The following is a 15,125-nucleotide window of genomic DNA, read 5'->3' on the forward strand; positions in this document are numbered from 1 at the left end:
AAGGATGAGGAAGGAGACAGGAGCAGGCTGCTGAAGACCACAGCTGAAGGCTAGCAGTCCACATACATAAAACAGACAAGGCAAAGCAAGCATTCAGAATATTCAGATCATCCTGAGTTCAAGTGGGAGAAAGTGACCTAAGTGGGCTCAACTCCCTCCTAGGACTGGGGAGCTTCCCTCTGCCCAAAAGTGTGTGTGTCCACCTCTGTGTGTGCACAGACACACAGGTACAGATGAGAGTGTGAGCCCAGCTCTTGCTCCCCCAGCTCATGTCTTAATGATGATGTCTAAGGCGTTTCCATGGCACTTCCCTAGAATGTGGTTCTGCACTCCATCAGGCTAAATTACAGCACAGAGACAGGCAGATGACTGGATTAAAAAGATGTCAGGGAAGTTCAAGGTTGACATCACAGACAGAATTGGTCTGGAGCTTTCATAATTCAAAAGATACGAGCTATGAAACAACAGCCATGGGAACCCATAATCCCGCAGATCCAGTCAGACCACCAGCCAGGTGTCCCTCTACAGCTGCACCTTAACAGCTCCAAGGCTAAAGCAGGTTCGTAAAAACTCAACTTGCTGTTCAAATCTTTTGCTGCAGGCCCCAGAGCAGTTTCTTACAGCTCCCACATAAAATAAAGATACTTCATCTAGTGATTCAGGTAGTAAAATTCAAGTTTTAAGTCCCTGTAGGTTATTTATAATCCTCTTCCTTCCCTAACCAGTTCAGATGCAGCATGCAACCTTCACTTACTTCAGCTCCCAGGGCACACTCAAACCTACCAAATCCAAATCACAAACTCAAAAGAAAAATAGCCCTTACCTTTAAGCAGCTCTAACTCCCTCCAATGTAGGGAGCTTTCTGCAAAAGCAGCAGCACCATCTTACCTCCAACTTGAATGATTTTCAGGATAGAAACACCTTTACATACCACACAAATATTCCACATCTCCTCCAATGCTCACTGCTACCTGAAACTGTCCAAGTCCCCCAGATAAAGCATGGGTACCTCCTAGCCTGACATATTCAAAAGAGCACTGTGCACAGTTTGAACAGCCCAAAGAGATGCGCACAACTGGCAAAGCTAAAACAAAGGCCTAGCAGGGTTGCAAAGCAGCTCGAGACACCCTAAATACCTCTGTGGTCGCACAGGTATATTAACTAATGAAGTGTCACAAAGTAAGCAGGAAGCAAATTAGCTGTGTTTGTTTCCCATTACAAGGCAGCTAACAGCCCTTTAAAAACTGCAACAGACACATGCTTAAAGGGCAAAATTGTCTACTTTATGTCACTACTTCAAAAGTAAAGTTGCATTTTCATATACAGGGACTGCACAAATGCTTCTGTCACATATAAAGAGAAAGGTTAGGGAAAACTGTTTAAGCTAGCACAGCTACAAAGCTCTAACTCCCCCACATCTAAAGAGCAGATACCCGAAGTCTGACCTAGAATAGTGCCAGGCACATGCCTTTTGTAGCCTATCAAATTTCAGTTAGTTGTGGTCAATGTGCTAAATTTCACAAAACCACAACTTACATGTGTTTAGCACAATTGGCTCTAAAACATCTGAGCATGCCCATCCCCAAGATCCCTACAGGTCTGGATGGCAGAAAAAAAAAAAGGCAACAGGACAAGGTCATTCTGGCTTGCAGTTTGGAGGAGGATGAATTGAATGCAGATGCCTTCTTTAGGGGGACCCCCCTGTCCTAGGGGAACGTGGTGATGCTTGTATCCCCATTTGTGTGCTCTGTTTGTGCTGGATGTTATGTTCTGTGTCTTCAAGACTGGCTCTGAAGAGTGAATGTTTGGTTTTGGTTATCAGCCTGCTCCCCCACGGCTGGCGGGACACACAGATGGGACAGTACAAGGTGCTGCTTTTGCTTTTTGCCTGGCTTTTTGCTGTGCTCTTACTTCTGGTTTGCTCTTGCTTTTTGCTTCTGCTCATTAGTTAGTTTAACTAAGCAGTCCAATTTTTTCCTGGACTGCTTTTCCTTTCCCTTTTTTGGAACTACTCGAACCTGCTCCGGACTGGGACCTGAGAACACCGAGAGTTTGCACCTTGTGGCTGCAGCAGCTGCCCCAGCACGGGAGGGACTGATAACAGAGTGACCACTCCCAGGAGAGACTTTCTGAATTTGTCATCTTTTTTCAGTGGTGAAAGAGTGTTGTTATCCAGTATTGTTCATTTTGTGTGTGGGGGGTGCTGTGACTGTTAAATAAACAGGTTCTTTCCACTTCTCTCCGAGGAATCTTTCCCAAACAGGTTGGGGGGAGGGGGCCATGTGAGTTTGCTTTCTGAAGGGGCCCCCTTTTGAAGGTTTTCTCCCAAATTTGCCCTAAACCAGGACACCCACACAATCCAGTCCCTATCCACCCAGATCAAGGGACCTTTAGATCTACTCTATTTCCACGGCTCCCCCGCAGCCCAGGCGCCTGGGCTTCATTCCTCACCTAAAGCAAGGTTGAGAACACTGTGTTCAGGTTCTCCCCTAGCATGCAGCTCTGTCCCTGCCTTTATACCTGAAACACAAGGGTGACCTTAGATTCTAGTCCAGGGAGCTCTGAGAATTTTAGGCCTCAGCTCTGTCATTTGGTAGTGTTTGCAATGTTTTCTATTTCCCAGTCCTTGCTTTCAACAAAGATGTCTAGAGGATATACCAGTACACCTCCACCTTACAGATGCAGAAGCTTTAAATACACATTGGATTACAGATCTGCAATATTTGCTTTCTCTTCTGTAATGCTACAAGGATTTTCTGCACCTGATCTACTTCTTAAGTCACATACAGAACGTCAGGTCAATTAAAGCTATAGGGACTAGAAAGACAATTCAAAATTGCCCACTGTCTCTCAGATAGTCCCTGACAAACTGCCCCCTCTAGCTGGCCAATGTGCTGAATGGCAACTAGTTATTATTTGTTTTCTTAGTCAAAACACAGAGGTCTGTGGAACGTGGCTGGATGCTGGTTTGGGAGGAAATGCAGAGCAATAGATTTTTGCCATTACTTTCTCATTTTAGTTTTTAATTAGAAAATAAACATGTAGCTGTTTCAGTACAAGTTAAGTATTCAAAGGCAGTCATAACTTCAGACCTTAGATTGTCTATATATCTTAATTTTGTCCCTTGCAGATGTGGATCTCTACATCACAAAAAGCAGAACAGCTACTAGTAACAAGGAAGACACATGCTTCATGCCCAAGGTTTGGGTGTTGGCATAAAGGAATTATTCTCCTTGCTTTTCCAACAAATATCCAGTGTATAATACTGCCATGTGAGAGAGCTGAAGTTAGACAGGCATCCCTAAGTTTGGGATTCTCTAGGCTAAGGGCTATTGCATTTGTAATCTTGCTTCTAGTAGTTCAACAGAATGAAGCAATAGCACATTACAGCAATGCCCAAGAAAGGAAAATTGGAGACTGGTGATTGCTTCCATTTCCAGCTGGAGACTCACTAGAAGTAGAGATAAGATCCCTGACTTTCATGTCATTAAAGGAAGAGTAAAAAAGATGACCACTCATGAGAACTGCTGGAATGGAACATTCAGAAGAGTTAATGTGGTTGTAGCTAATTTGGTACTGTATTAAATCAATATAAATAACTGAAAAGCACTACAGCCAAGAGCTTATAACAACTAAAACCGCTTATTATATTAATAAATGAAAAATTAAGGAATATTATCTAAAATATAAAAGATACTTATGAAGAGGGGGATAATTACAGCAAGCATTGTCAGAAAGTAATAAAATAGTCAGTACAGTTTTTCTTAGATAAACAAGCCAACAACCATTTCCTCAGACAACAACCCAGAGCAGTTACTCTACATGAGCAGGTATTTATCTGTACCAGAACAGGGTGACAAAATGTAATAGAAGTCTATAAGATAAGGTGGAATCCATCAGTTTGGTATTGGAGTAAATGGATTAAGAGCCACATTAACACCTTCCTGCAACACAAGAGTTGTGAACTTAATTATGGTACTTTTATGTACATTTCTGTCCATAAATACCTTCTCGAACTCCTTTAACCCTGGTCACTAAAAACAGATGATCTCCTTTCTTATTTGAAGAGATTTGATTAATCAGAGGTAACAGCCATTTGCTTCTCAAGTCTAAACCCAATGATTAAACTATTTGCCAGTACGAAGGCACACTGCAGGCATGACCAGCTGGGATGCTGCGACCTCATGCTGCCCCCTCCTGGCACACAATTTCCTGTGACCACCTCTCCTAACCTACCGGGCTGTAACCCACTACAGAGAACACAAAAAGAGAGTTTTGCCTAGATCCCTCCAGCCGGAGGCCTTTTTGTGCCTTCAAGAACGCAGCCCAATTTCCTCCTGCACACGCAATGTAGCAGGCTGTAAGCGCACAGGCAGCAGCAAAGCAGGACAGGACAGGAAGGAGCTCTAGCTGTTGGCAGGACAGCTCTCAGCCTAAGGCCTGGCCATGCCCTACTGTCTTCTCCAGCAGCTGGACAGACCATGTCCACCCACCACCTCTCCTAGCTGTAGTCCATGCATTTGATGCCACAGACAGAAAACCAGAAACAACAACCCTTAACACAACTTGTAACATAGCTCATAACAAACCAGAATGCTTCTGACCTGTAGCAACAGAGGCACCTCACAAGGCAGAGGGTGGCAGGTATTTGTCTTGGCCCAGCAATGCTCTCCTTGCAAAAAAATACAGCACTTATTCTCCTTTTTGCTGTACAATAAAGATTACTTCCCAGTGGAAAAAAGCATCCAGTTTCTAAGCCCTGCCAAGTCCTTCTGTACATATTAACCTGAGAGCTGCTGTCAATCTTCATTCTTGAGCTACAGCACAGCATTTTTCCCCTTTTCTTTTTTTTTTCCCCAAATAAACAGCTGTGTTACCTTAAATATGATAGCAATGGGAATATCTTCTGACAGAGTGTTGTGCCTCAGGTAAAATCTTCCTTGTTTCACAACCATATTTGTTCTGCTCTTCTTCTCATGAGTGGAACTGAAGTTAAAATAAAAATAATATTATGTCCAACAGAGTGTTTGCACTGACTCCTAGAATCTTTCGTATAGAACTTAGCAAGCTTGAACAATCTTTCACATGAATTAATCCCACTTTTTCCTCTTTTAAAATTATATCAAACCAGCCAGGGATCAGCCTGTAACTTCAAGGGTATTATCACCTGTGCTGGGGACAATTTGGAACGTTTGATTTAAGCAAGTAGAAGTCTGTACTTTTCAAAAATCATCTTTACATGCTTTGCTAATCAGTTTTGATGTAACCAGCAAGGTCAAACTGAGTAAGTATTGCAGCAACAGTGGTAACGACGTAACAGCACCTGGTGGCCCATTAACCTCATCCAGACTTACTGAGAGACAGCAGAGTATCCGGGAGAGATGGGAGGCCTCTGGAGTAGACAAAACAGCTCTCACACTGAACAGTGACAAGCAGCATCGAATAGAATAAATTTTTTATTTAAAAATAAAAAACAATGAACCAAAGGCCGAACAAAATAGAAACAAAACTTGATCAAGGAGGAAAGGTCAAACTTAGACTACTTTGCCATTTTCAGTAATTTGTGTTGTTCAAAAATATTTGTTTCCTCCTCAGCTGCCCCTGCCTTTAGAAGTTTTTATGCCAATTTTATGTACAGAGGCAGACAAAAGGTTACATCCAATTTCCACTGCAGACAAAAGGTTACATCCAATTTCCAAGTAACTTCATGTTACTTGCTGCAAACTGGGACCAAACACCATCAATTACAAAGTGACTTTGTTACAGTAAAAATTAGAACTTGCTTTTCTTAATCTGAGATGAATCCTGAAACACATGAGCAACTCTCACTGATTTTTGTAGGAATACTATACTGCTTAGGGATTGAAGTTGTAGCACACAAAATGACAGTAGCAACACAGTTCTAAAGCTTTGGGTTTATCTCCTTTATGTAACGGTAGGAATTTACCATACCTGGTAACAGAAGCGCCAACTGTGCCTTTTCTATCAGCTTCAACAATGATTCTATTTTTGGATAACTGCTCTTGAATAAGAATGACTTTCTCTACACCTTTAACAATGAAATAGCCACCTAGTCAACAGAAAAAATAGTTCGCATGTCAGTACCCTTGCACCTTACTTGCCTCCTCCAATACGCCTTTGAATATGAATTATCAGAAAGTAAACCATAAGTACACAATGGGAGAGTAAATTCTCCCTTAAAAGAGTAATGAACAAACTTGACAGATAAAAACCAAAGAAGCTGTTTGGTTTTTAACCAAACCCTCCAACTCCTCTCTAGATAGCAAAGAATAGTATGTAACACTTTATTCTTGCTTTAAAAAAGGCAATGACAAGGAGAGTTCCCACTCTAGAGGACATCATACTCCTCTCTTTCCTAACCTGTTTAATTTTCAATGAATGAACTCCATCCTTTTCCTCCCATAGCACATCACTGTAGAACACTATACACAAAATTCAAAATAAAATACTCAAAATTTTGGTGTGTTGCTTTTTGGGGTTGAAAACTTTGTGTGCAAATACCAACTATTCATGTTCTCAGCCAAAACCCTGACAATTTCTTTTAGTTGCAAGCAGACACTTGAGAAGTTTCCACAAAGACTTAATGGTGGCAGGAAACATACCAAAGGGGTATTTCTTTGCTGAAAAAGATTTAAAACTCAAAGCACAGCTGGGGAAAAAAAAGAGCATGAGTGAAAACGTACCTGGATCTAAGGGACACTCATTTAGTTTGGCAAATTCTGCTGGAGTTTTCCCAGTAAGTACACAATTGGAGCTACGCAGCATTATAGGCATTCTGCAAGAAAACCAGTTACAATTTTACTTCAGACTCAGACAGAAAAATATGAATAGTCAAATTCAGAACAAAAACCAGGCTGAACAAACTGGCGATACACACTTAAGGTAATCAGAACTCATGCATGCTGTAACCTACAGGTTTTCATTTAAGCCCACCTTATTTCATTGAACATGTAATTGAAAAGAGACCTGAAACTGGACACCTGCAAGCAGAAAACACAGACTTCCTATTTAATTGTTATGCAGCTACTCAGGCATTGTGACAAGCGGGGTCACCGAGGCCAATGACAATTAGTGCAAAGACTCCTGGTTCCCAAAACAGTCTGCAGAGAAGAACATGCCACTGGAGATCCACTGTTACCAGTTTTTATAAGAGAAAGTTAGTTCATATCTCATTTCCCACACAGGAATGACACCTTCTGGCTGCAGAGAGACAGTGCCTCTAATTCAAAAGCATGAAGTTACCCCAGTAGTAACTCTGATTTCCCTGGTGTCCTAGAAGTGATGCCTGCAAGCAAGCATTTTGTGAAGCAACATGTGGTGGAAAGATATTCCAAGAAATTTTAAGAAATTCAATGCTTAGGGAAGTAAATAAAAGAGAAACTTAGATTCTCAGACTGCATGTGAGGCAAAACTTCTTCACCATGAGGGTAGTCAAACAGTGCAAAAGCCGCACAGGGAAGTTGGGCAGTCTGCATTCATGGAGGTCTTCAGGACCTGACAGGACGAAGCATTGAGCAACCTGGTTTGATCACAGAGCTGACCCACCATTTTGAGCAGGTGGCTGCACTAGAGGTTGGAAAGGAGATCATAGTTTTTCAACCTGAATTGCTCTATAAATAATAAATCACTGAATGCTTACTTTCAATTTGGCTTATTCAACAACTAACCAGAAATGATTTTGCAGTTATTATTGAAAAGTGTACTTTCATAGTCAGCTTCATAATTACCTTTTCATTCTCAGATTTTTCATTAAAATTTGGAAAGAGAGCACAGTTTACTTCCAAAGAGAAAGCTGTATTTTGCAAAAGCTAAAAACAGTTTACCACTACATCTACCAAAAGATCTCCATGCTCTTTAGCCTCTTCTACAAAAAAGTAGACTTTTGATCCAGCTTACAGAATTTCACTCCTTGGTGGACAGCCTTTGTAAGAAATGTGTTCCAAGTGTTTTCTAAAACACCCATTGACAAAAATTACTTGTGAGTTCTACTACACAAATATTTTCAACCTCTGAGATTTTTCATTCAAATTTACTTCAATAAAAAACAAGATTAGGCTATATTTCTTGTATTCAAATCTCATAAATTATTTTAAATCTTTGCTGTTTTCATATTCTTGTATCTTAAAAGTAAACTGATGAACTCAAATTCTGTACTTCAGCAGAGTAAAAAAAGCTATCTTGTCACTGTAGTTCATTGAGAAAGTGCTTCCTAGAGATAAGAAGCTTCATATGACAAGCAAAATCCATCACAGAATATAAGCTCAATGCATTGGCTGTTTATAACAGAAACAGGAAGCAGCTGGCATAAGGTAAAATGGAATACTTAAATGCCATTACTGAAAACTCCAGTGAAACATCTGTTCCAGTCCAAACTGCATGTCAAACAAGAGCATTGGCCAAAGGAAAAAAGTACAATCCTAGAGACAGATGAGCAAAATTATTTCCCATGGAAATAATAATTGGATATTAACAGCTTTTAACAGCAAAAAACTTTTTGCTTGTATGCCCTAAAAGGCAGTCTAGTAACGTAACTTAAGCAATTTTAAATGAAAGCTTAATTTGTGCAGCAGAATTAATGCTTGCTTTACTGGTTTTACCATCCATCTTCCACAGATGCTACTCTACATACTATGTACGAAAGACTGAGTAATTTGGCTACAAAGCAAACATTTTACAATAATGCAGCTTGCAGCTCCAGGCATGCATTTTCCTCTGTGGCTTTATATCAAAAGAATCAGAGACAACATTCATCCTTATATCCATCCTTCTCTGGAAGGAGACATTATCAGAAGCTTTTGCAAAACAAGATGTTAGACCCTAAAAATCTTGTACAGCTGTTTATGGATTTTTGCCTGCTCATTGTTTCTTTTAACAAGGAAGCAAGGTTGACCTACATCTGATTTGCAGTAAAAACGCTTCCCTGCATGGCACCTAACAAAAACTGACAGCAGCAGCTCAGCACATGGTGTCTCACCTGCCAATGGGTAAGGCATTGCGGATGATCCTCTGGCTGCCTCGGGTGTATTCAATATCCACAGTAATCGGTGCGGAATAGGTCATGTCCCTCAGGCGGCACTGAAGGGACAAAAGGCACACAACAGGTGAGGTACTGACTTCAAGCTCAAGAATCTCTCTTAAAACAGCCTGTATTTGCCCCGTCCTGTAAATCCTCACAAAGAAATGAAGCAAAACAAAGCTTTGGCAAGATCTCCATGATACCTAAAGAATGTTTGACAAACTTTCCTTTTTGTTTTTGTTTAAAACAAAATCCAAGAAAATCCAAATACAATTGCTATGACTTCCAAAAGCAGCCAGCAGCTTTGTGCCTTCAGAAAACAGCACTGCAGAGCTTAACCTCTAAACCCTCTAATTAAACCAACAGGTCTAATTAAACCAACAGGTCTAATCAGCAGAGCTGGCACAAAGACGGCAGTGTGTCTGAGCAGTGCCCAGCTCAGGGACATTTCTGGATGCGGACTCCCAACAGCTGAAGACTTGTGCTGCCATATAATGTCTGACAAAATGGAAAGGCACAAGACTGAGAGAGACATGATTACCTTATTATCAGAATGAGCAAACCTCAGTGTATGGTACCATTTCTAATGATGACTTACAGGAGACATGATTACCTTATTATCAGAATGAGCAAACCTCAGTGTATGGTACCATTTCTAATGATGACTTACAAAAGGCTAACTACAGAATCACTTCCTGCAAAGATTCCCAGAATTTACAGGAATCTGCAAATTCCTTGGAGACCAAGAAAAGCAGAATAAACATCAAGGTTCCATCATTTCTAATCCAATCTTTCTGGTCTGCTCTCTCCAGCCTCACTCTAAGATGTTGCCAGTCCTTAAGGTACTGTCTCTTCATGCAAGACAGGCCTTACTGCATCTGCTGAACACAACAGAGCAACTCACAGCAGGTCACTTGTGACCTCACTGAGCACGCTTTACCTTTCAGCTCCAGGATTACAGGTTTAACAGTACTCAGACTTGCACATTTATACTTCTGCAGTATTTCAATGTATTGATAAAAGGCAATTAAGATCATGCTGTGTATTGAAGATGCAGCTCTATGGAAAAACATGCCTCAAGAATTATCATAAACTGGATGCTTCTCCTCTCCACACTACACAGTAAACCTCTTCTCCAGTAAAAAAATACTGATATACACCAGCAGCTTTCAAGCCATGCCTTGCAGGAAACTAGGTGCCCAGCAACTACATCCAATTTAAAAGTAACTGAGAACATTTCCATATTTTAATTACATTAAATTCATCTGTATGAATAGTTCATGAAACTCCCACAAGGACTGGAGGAAAAAGAAAGACACCCTCTTTTAGTACTGCTTGGGGGAAAAATGCCTTGGGATTCTCTGTGTGTGCTTTTTTAACACAGGACACAGATATAAAATACAAATTACAGTGGAATATTCCAGCATGTGTATTTTAGTATCACCTTCCTTAAGGTAACTCTTACTATAGACACCTGAAAGTAAAAGACAAGCATGACTTGATATCCACTCAGACCTTCATAAAAATCGAAATGATTTTAGGTGGTTTTGTGAAGGAATTCTTTGAGCTTTCAACAGAGAAATACAACAGCAGACTCCTAACTGTCTAATCTCTTTTTTTTTGGCACCCAGGCTTGACCTGAGCAACATCTTATTTAAGAAAACAACTGTGGCCTCCGTTTGTGCACAGCACACTGAAAATAAAAAGAAATTATGCACTAGCATTAAGCATCAATGAGAATAAATGAGATACAAGAGTACCTTATTCTAAACTCAAGATCACTATGCTCTATAAGCATTTACTTTGCCTTCTTCTGTATGTACAGTCACTTTAGCTATACAGTAAACAATCATATTAACACCTAAATTCTTGAATATGAGTTGTTTGCCTCTAACAATTTTTTGCATACTATTTCATTCATATGAAAGAAGGGCTTCCTGTTACATTATTTGCATGTTCACATCTACTGATAGAACATTAGCTACACATTTGTGAGATGCAGCAACTATCATGTATTACACCTGGCTGTGTTATTGGCTTTATTTCAAAGCTTTCCATCAAACCAAATGAGATTTGAGTCAGTTCATTGGAGACAGAAAGTGGCTATGCCCAAGTGGCACAGCTGATTCTTACAGAATTTCTCCAAGCACAGAATGCATTTCATTATAGTCTAGACTGGATGACAAAAAAGACATTTCAAGTGTTAAGTGGATACAGCAAAGGAAATAAGCATCTGATACATGAACTGAGTTATGAGGTTGACAACAGGCTGCATGCAAGTAAACAAGTGCAAGTTCTAAGCTCAGTTCCCCCTCCAGAGGCCAAAAAGAAGTGGTCACTACCTCTGTTGCAGTGGTATAAATCTCAAAACACAGTAACAGGAGAGAAATAGTGTGTTCCTGAGCACTTTGAAGGGAACTAGAGGCTCTGGATACACGAAAGCAATCCTAAAAAGTTCAAAGCTTATGTTAGCTTATGGCTTTCTCATGCATACAGAAACTATCTTATATCCTCTTGGTCAAAACCAAGAGACTTTCTGATGTCAGTCACAGCAGCATGTCCTCCAAAACACATCCTTATTCCAGAAGTACACAGTCCATTTGTTAACCTACGTGCCTACAGCACTGCAATGAAATTAAATATACTCCCCAGAAGGATAATGTTCATCTGCAGCTTCTTGTAATTTCAACAATTTCCATCTGTTTCTGCTTAAAAGTTCCACGTTTGCTTTCTGAATCAGACTTTAAAAATCTGAGCAAAAAATCAGATACAAGGTTCCAAAGACTGGAAACGAAACAGAGACTGAAGTGACCTATGGTGCAGACAGTAGAAATGCTAATATTAACAAGATGTAAATAAGAATGTCAAAGAACCCTACATTATGGCATGAGGACTTGAGCTCTGTCATAAGGAGAGCCACAAGATGAAGCAAGAGAACTACTTTTCACTACTTTCATGGAAACCCAATCAAATTCAGCTAACACAAAACACTGAATACAGCAAAAAACCCTCAACAATTTAAAATAAAATGAAAAAGCTTTATTCAATGATGGTTAAGTCTCTCAAGCTTCTCTTTAGTGATGGTGGAATGCAATGCACTACCTAATGTAACATGCACATACTCAGAATTACATGCAGTTATTATCCAAGACATTCCCAAGATAAAAAAACTCAACAAGATAGATGCAAACATTAATACCTCATGAGGCGATACAGGTCGTGTCACATTAAAGCTTTCTTCCACATCTGGAGTACCCACATAGATATTGAGGTATCTGCAATACAGTTTCAAAATAAGCAATGAGGCAAATATTTGTCAGGCAACCTAAAGGAAGCAAAATTGTACATACGCTGAAAAATCAAATTACTTGATGAACACAAGTTGATTAATAATGAGCAATGGTTCTTCCCAAAGTAACTCACTGTATTTGGGCTGTGGTCAAATAATAAAAATTTAGCCTACATGTGCAATAAACCTTTAAATCTTCCCATCTTCCATTGCATAAAGTAACAGACAAGTCACGGAAAAGACCCTCCTGGTTTATACGTACACAAGTACTTATAAACACTTTATAGCTGATAACAAACTCATGAGACAGTACTCATGCTACTACTGACATGGAAATCATCTCACGCTTACTTCAGGTACCACATTGGGTCGGCATCACTTGTCACTTTTTCATTGGCCTTCATGATTTTCTTTATCTGGAGGAGAAAAAGAACAAGATGGGACCATGGCCTTTGAGTACTAAGAGCCACTCTTCCCCCCATCCCAGGAAAGCCTACCTCGACATTGATGAAATAGTTGAATGAGTCTATGTGCTGCTTCACCAGTCCTTTCACCTGAAAAATAACGCACGCAGCAAATAAAATCAGCTTCAGTAACATTAATCACAGAAGCCAGAAATTAAGATACAAGCATTTATAACTGGTTTTGGACAACTGTGCTAAATTCTTTCAGCTGACAAACTTCTGGGAAGTGGCTGGTTGCTCACTCTGGTTCTAGACTACATTTCCAAGCTCACACTGGAGCTGTCATATAAAGAGCATATAAAGACAAAGGTCTCCAAGAGCCAGTAAAACAGGAAAATAATCTGGAAATATTACATATATACAGTATGGATTGAGAATAACCACAACAAAATGCAAACCTCTAGGAGGATGTCTCCACAAAATAGTCTGTAAATTAATCAAGAAAACAATCTATGCAACAAGTCTATTGATAACTGCAAGGAACTAAAACAAAAGGCAAAATCCACAGGAAAGTGAGGACAAGTATTCTGGGAAACAGTAAAAGCCAGAAGAAGGTAATGTAAAGTTAGAAAGGAGATTAAATATTCCCACCATGAAACGAGCATGTAGCACTAACCTTTAAAAATGCTGGAAGAAGTCTCCATTTTTCCTGAAAACAAAACACAGTTTGAAACATCTTTCCAAGAAGTAGCCAAATATCTAACATGCTGAGACTTTTTGTCTGCATGTTTTATTGTTATTGTTGGTTTCTTGAACAGTAACATTATTTTAAATCAGATCCATTTAGAAAAAAAAAACAAAAAACAACTGTCTAAAGCCAACAGAGATGGCTAAAAACTACCTGGGTCATCTCAGTAAACCATACATGCAGTATTGTCTCAGGATGCAATGGCACACTGCCTTTTCTAAGATCAGCTCATGTGAAAATATATTTTTCTGAGAAAATTCCTTAACACCATGTCCTCATGTAAGATCAACTAACATTTTTTTTGACTTTGTTCTGTTAACACTGTAAATTATATTCCTAGAAAGGGAAGATTTCCTACAACTTTAACTTTGAAAAATACATGCAAGAACCTGGGAGCAGCACTTGTTCTCTGTAACATTTATCAGGACTCTAAATCCAACAAAGATTTAGCAAAAGTACTGACAAGTTCTAAGTATATCAAGGTTCCTACAAACTTTCCCCAATTTCTAATCTTCCATAAGCACAGGGAGCATCTCCTTAAGTCAGCTCCACTTTCTCCCACCATGGCAGTACAAAAACTTGCATTTATCTTTGGCTGGAGACAAAACCCTTTTAATAAAAGGCCTGCTCCCAGCCCTCATATGCTTCTCCTTCTACTACCATTTAAAAATACTACAAAATTAAATAACCAAAAAATCCTGTAGAAAGTTGTTAGCCTTCTTCTACCCACAGAAATGTTGACGATGCTCTTGGCTTTCAGCCTCCACTGCTGCTGTCTGTTAATCTACTAATCTTGCTTGTGATCCCAATTTAACATCTAATAATGGCCAAGCTAAGGAAGTAAAAAGAAACACATGCAGTATGGTGTGGCTTTTCATACTGGTCCTTCGTGGTTTATGTGCAGTAGCGTTTACAGTCTGCAAAGCTGAAGTGGTTGATTTCAGGTTTTTATGATTTAAATGCTATGTCTAAAAAAAGAGGTTTAATCTGTTAAATAGTAATGCAATTAAACTGGTGAGCTAAGGATGAGCCTAATGGTTTTAAAAGTAAGTAAATACGGCGAGGCCAGGCTGGAAGGGGCACGAGGCAGCCCGGTGCAGCGGGAAGTGACCGTGCCACGGCAGGGGATGGAAGGAGCTCTGCGAGGTCCCTTCCACCTCAGACCGCTCTGCGCAGGGACCCGGGCGGGGCAGACTGGGGACGGGACGGCGCCTCAGGAGCCGAGCCCGGGTTCACGCAGGGCTGCCCAGGGGCAGCTCGGACCGGACACCCCCATCCCACACACACAAACACACACCGAGCGGCGCAGCACGGCCAGGGGGGACTCCGCGTGTGCGCCGCCAGAAGACTCCTTCCAGCCCACCCCAGCTCAGCTCAGCACGGCTACGCTCCGGGAGAGCCCGAGACGCGCCCGGCCGCTTGTCCCTTGCCCCGCTGACCTCCACCGTGTTGACCGGGGCCGCCGCCTGCTCCGGGGTGAGCGTGCCGAGCCCCAGCGCCTCCATCGCCTCCATAGCCACCCGCGCACTGCGGCGCTGCAGCACAGCGCGTCCCCCCGCGCTCCAGCGCGGCGCCCGAACGTTCCGGCCCCGCGCAGTCCGGGCGCCGCCGAGCGCTGAGCGCAGCCGGGCCCCGGCAGCCCGCCCT

The 15,125-nt window shown here is 41.1% G+C and overlaps 1 protein-coding gene across 3 annotated transcripts in view; it reads right to left on the reverse strand.

Moving 5' to 3' along the window:
- POLR3B (RNA polymerase III subunit B) overlaps positions 1-15,014 on the reverse strand; it is a 72,598-nt gene extending 57,584 nt beyond the window's left edge. For 2 of the 3 annotated variants that reach the window (XM_084206553.1, XM_084206555.1), the window contains exons 1-9: positions 14,918-15,014; positions 13,407-13,439; positions 12,824-12,880; positions 12,678-12,742; positions 12,237-12,312; positions 8,996-9,096; positions 6,705-6,796; positions 5,953-6,070; positions 4,878-4,986 (exon numbers count right to left, since the gene is read on the reverse strand). In XM_084206553.1, coding sequence (XP_084062679.1) covers positions 4,878-4,986; positions 5,953-6,070; positions 6,705-6,796; positions 8,996-9,096; positions 12,237-12,312; positions 12,678-12,742; positions 12,824-12,880; positions 13,407-13,439; positions 14,918-14,992 — 726 coding nt within the window. In that variant the 5' untranslated portion in view covers positions 14,993-15,014. Of the gene's footprint in view, positions 1-4,877; positions 4,987-5,952; positions 6,071-6,704; positions 6,797-8,995; positions 9,097-12,236; positions 12,313-12,677; positions 12,743-12,823; positions 12,881-13,406; positions 13,440-14,775; positions 14,891-14,917 lie in introns of those variants that run through there. The other variant, XM_084206554.1, reaches the window with a different exon arrangement.
- Between the last annotated feature and the right edge of the window lie 111 nt (positions 15,015-15,125).

This window comes from Fringilla coelebs (assembly GCF_963513975.1).
Source record: "Fringilla coelebs genome assembly, chromosome: 5".
Taxonomy (NCBI): Eukaryota; Metazoa; Chordata; class Aves; order Passeriformes; family Fringillidae; genus Fringilla; species Fringilla coelebs.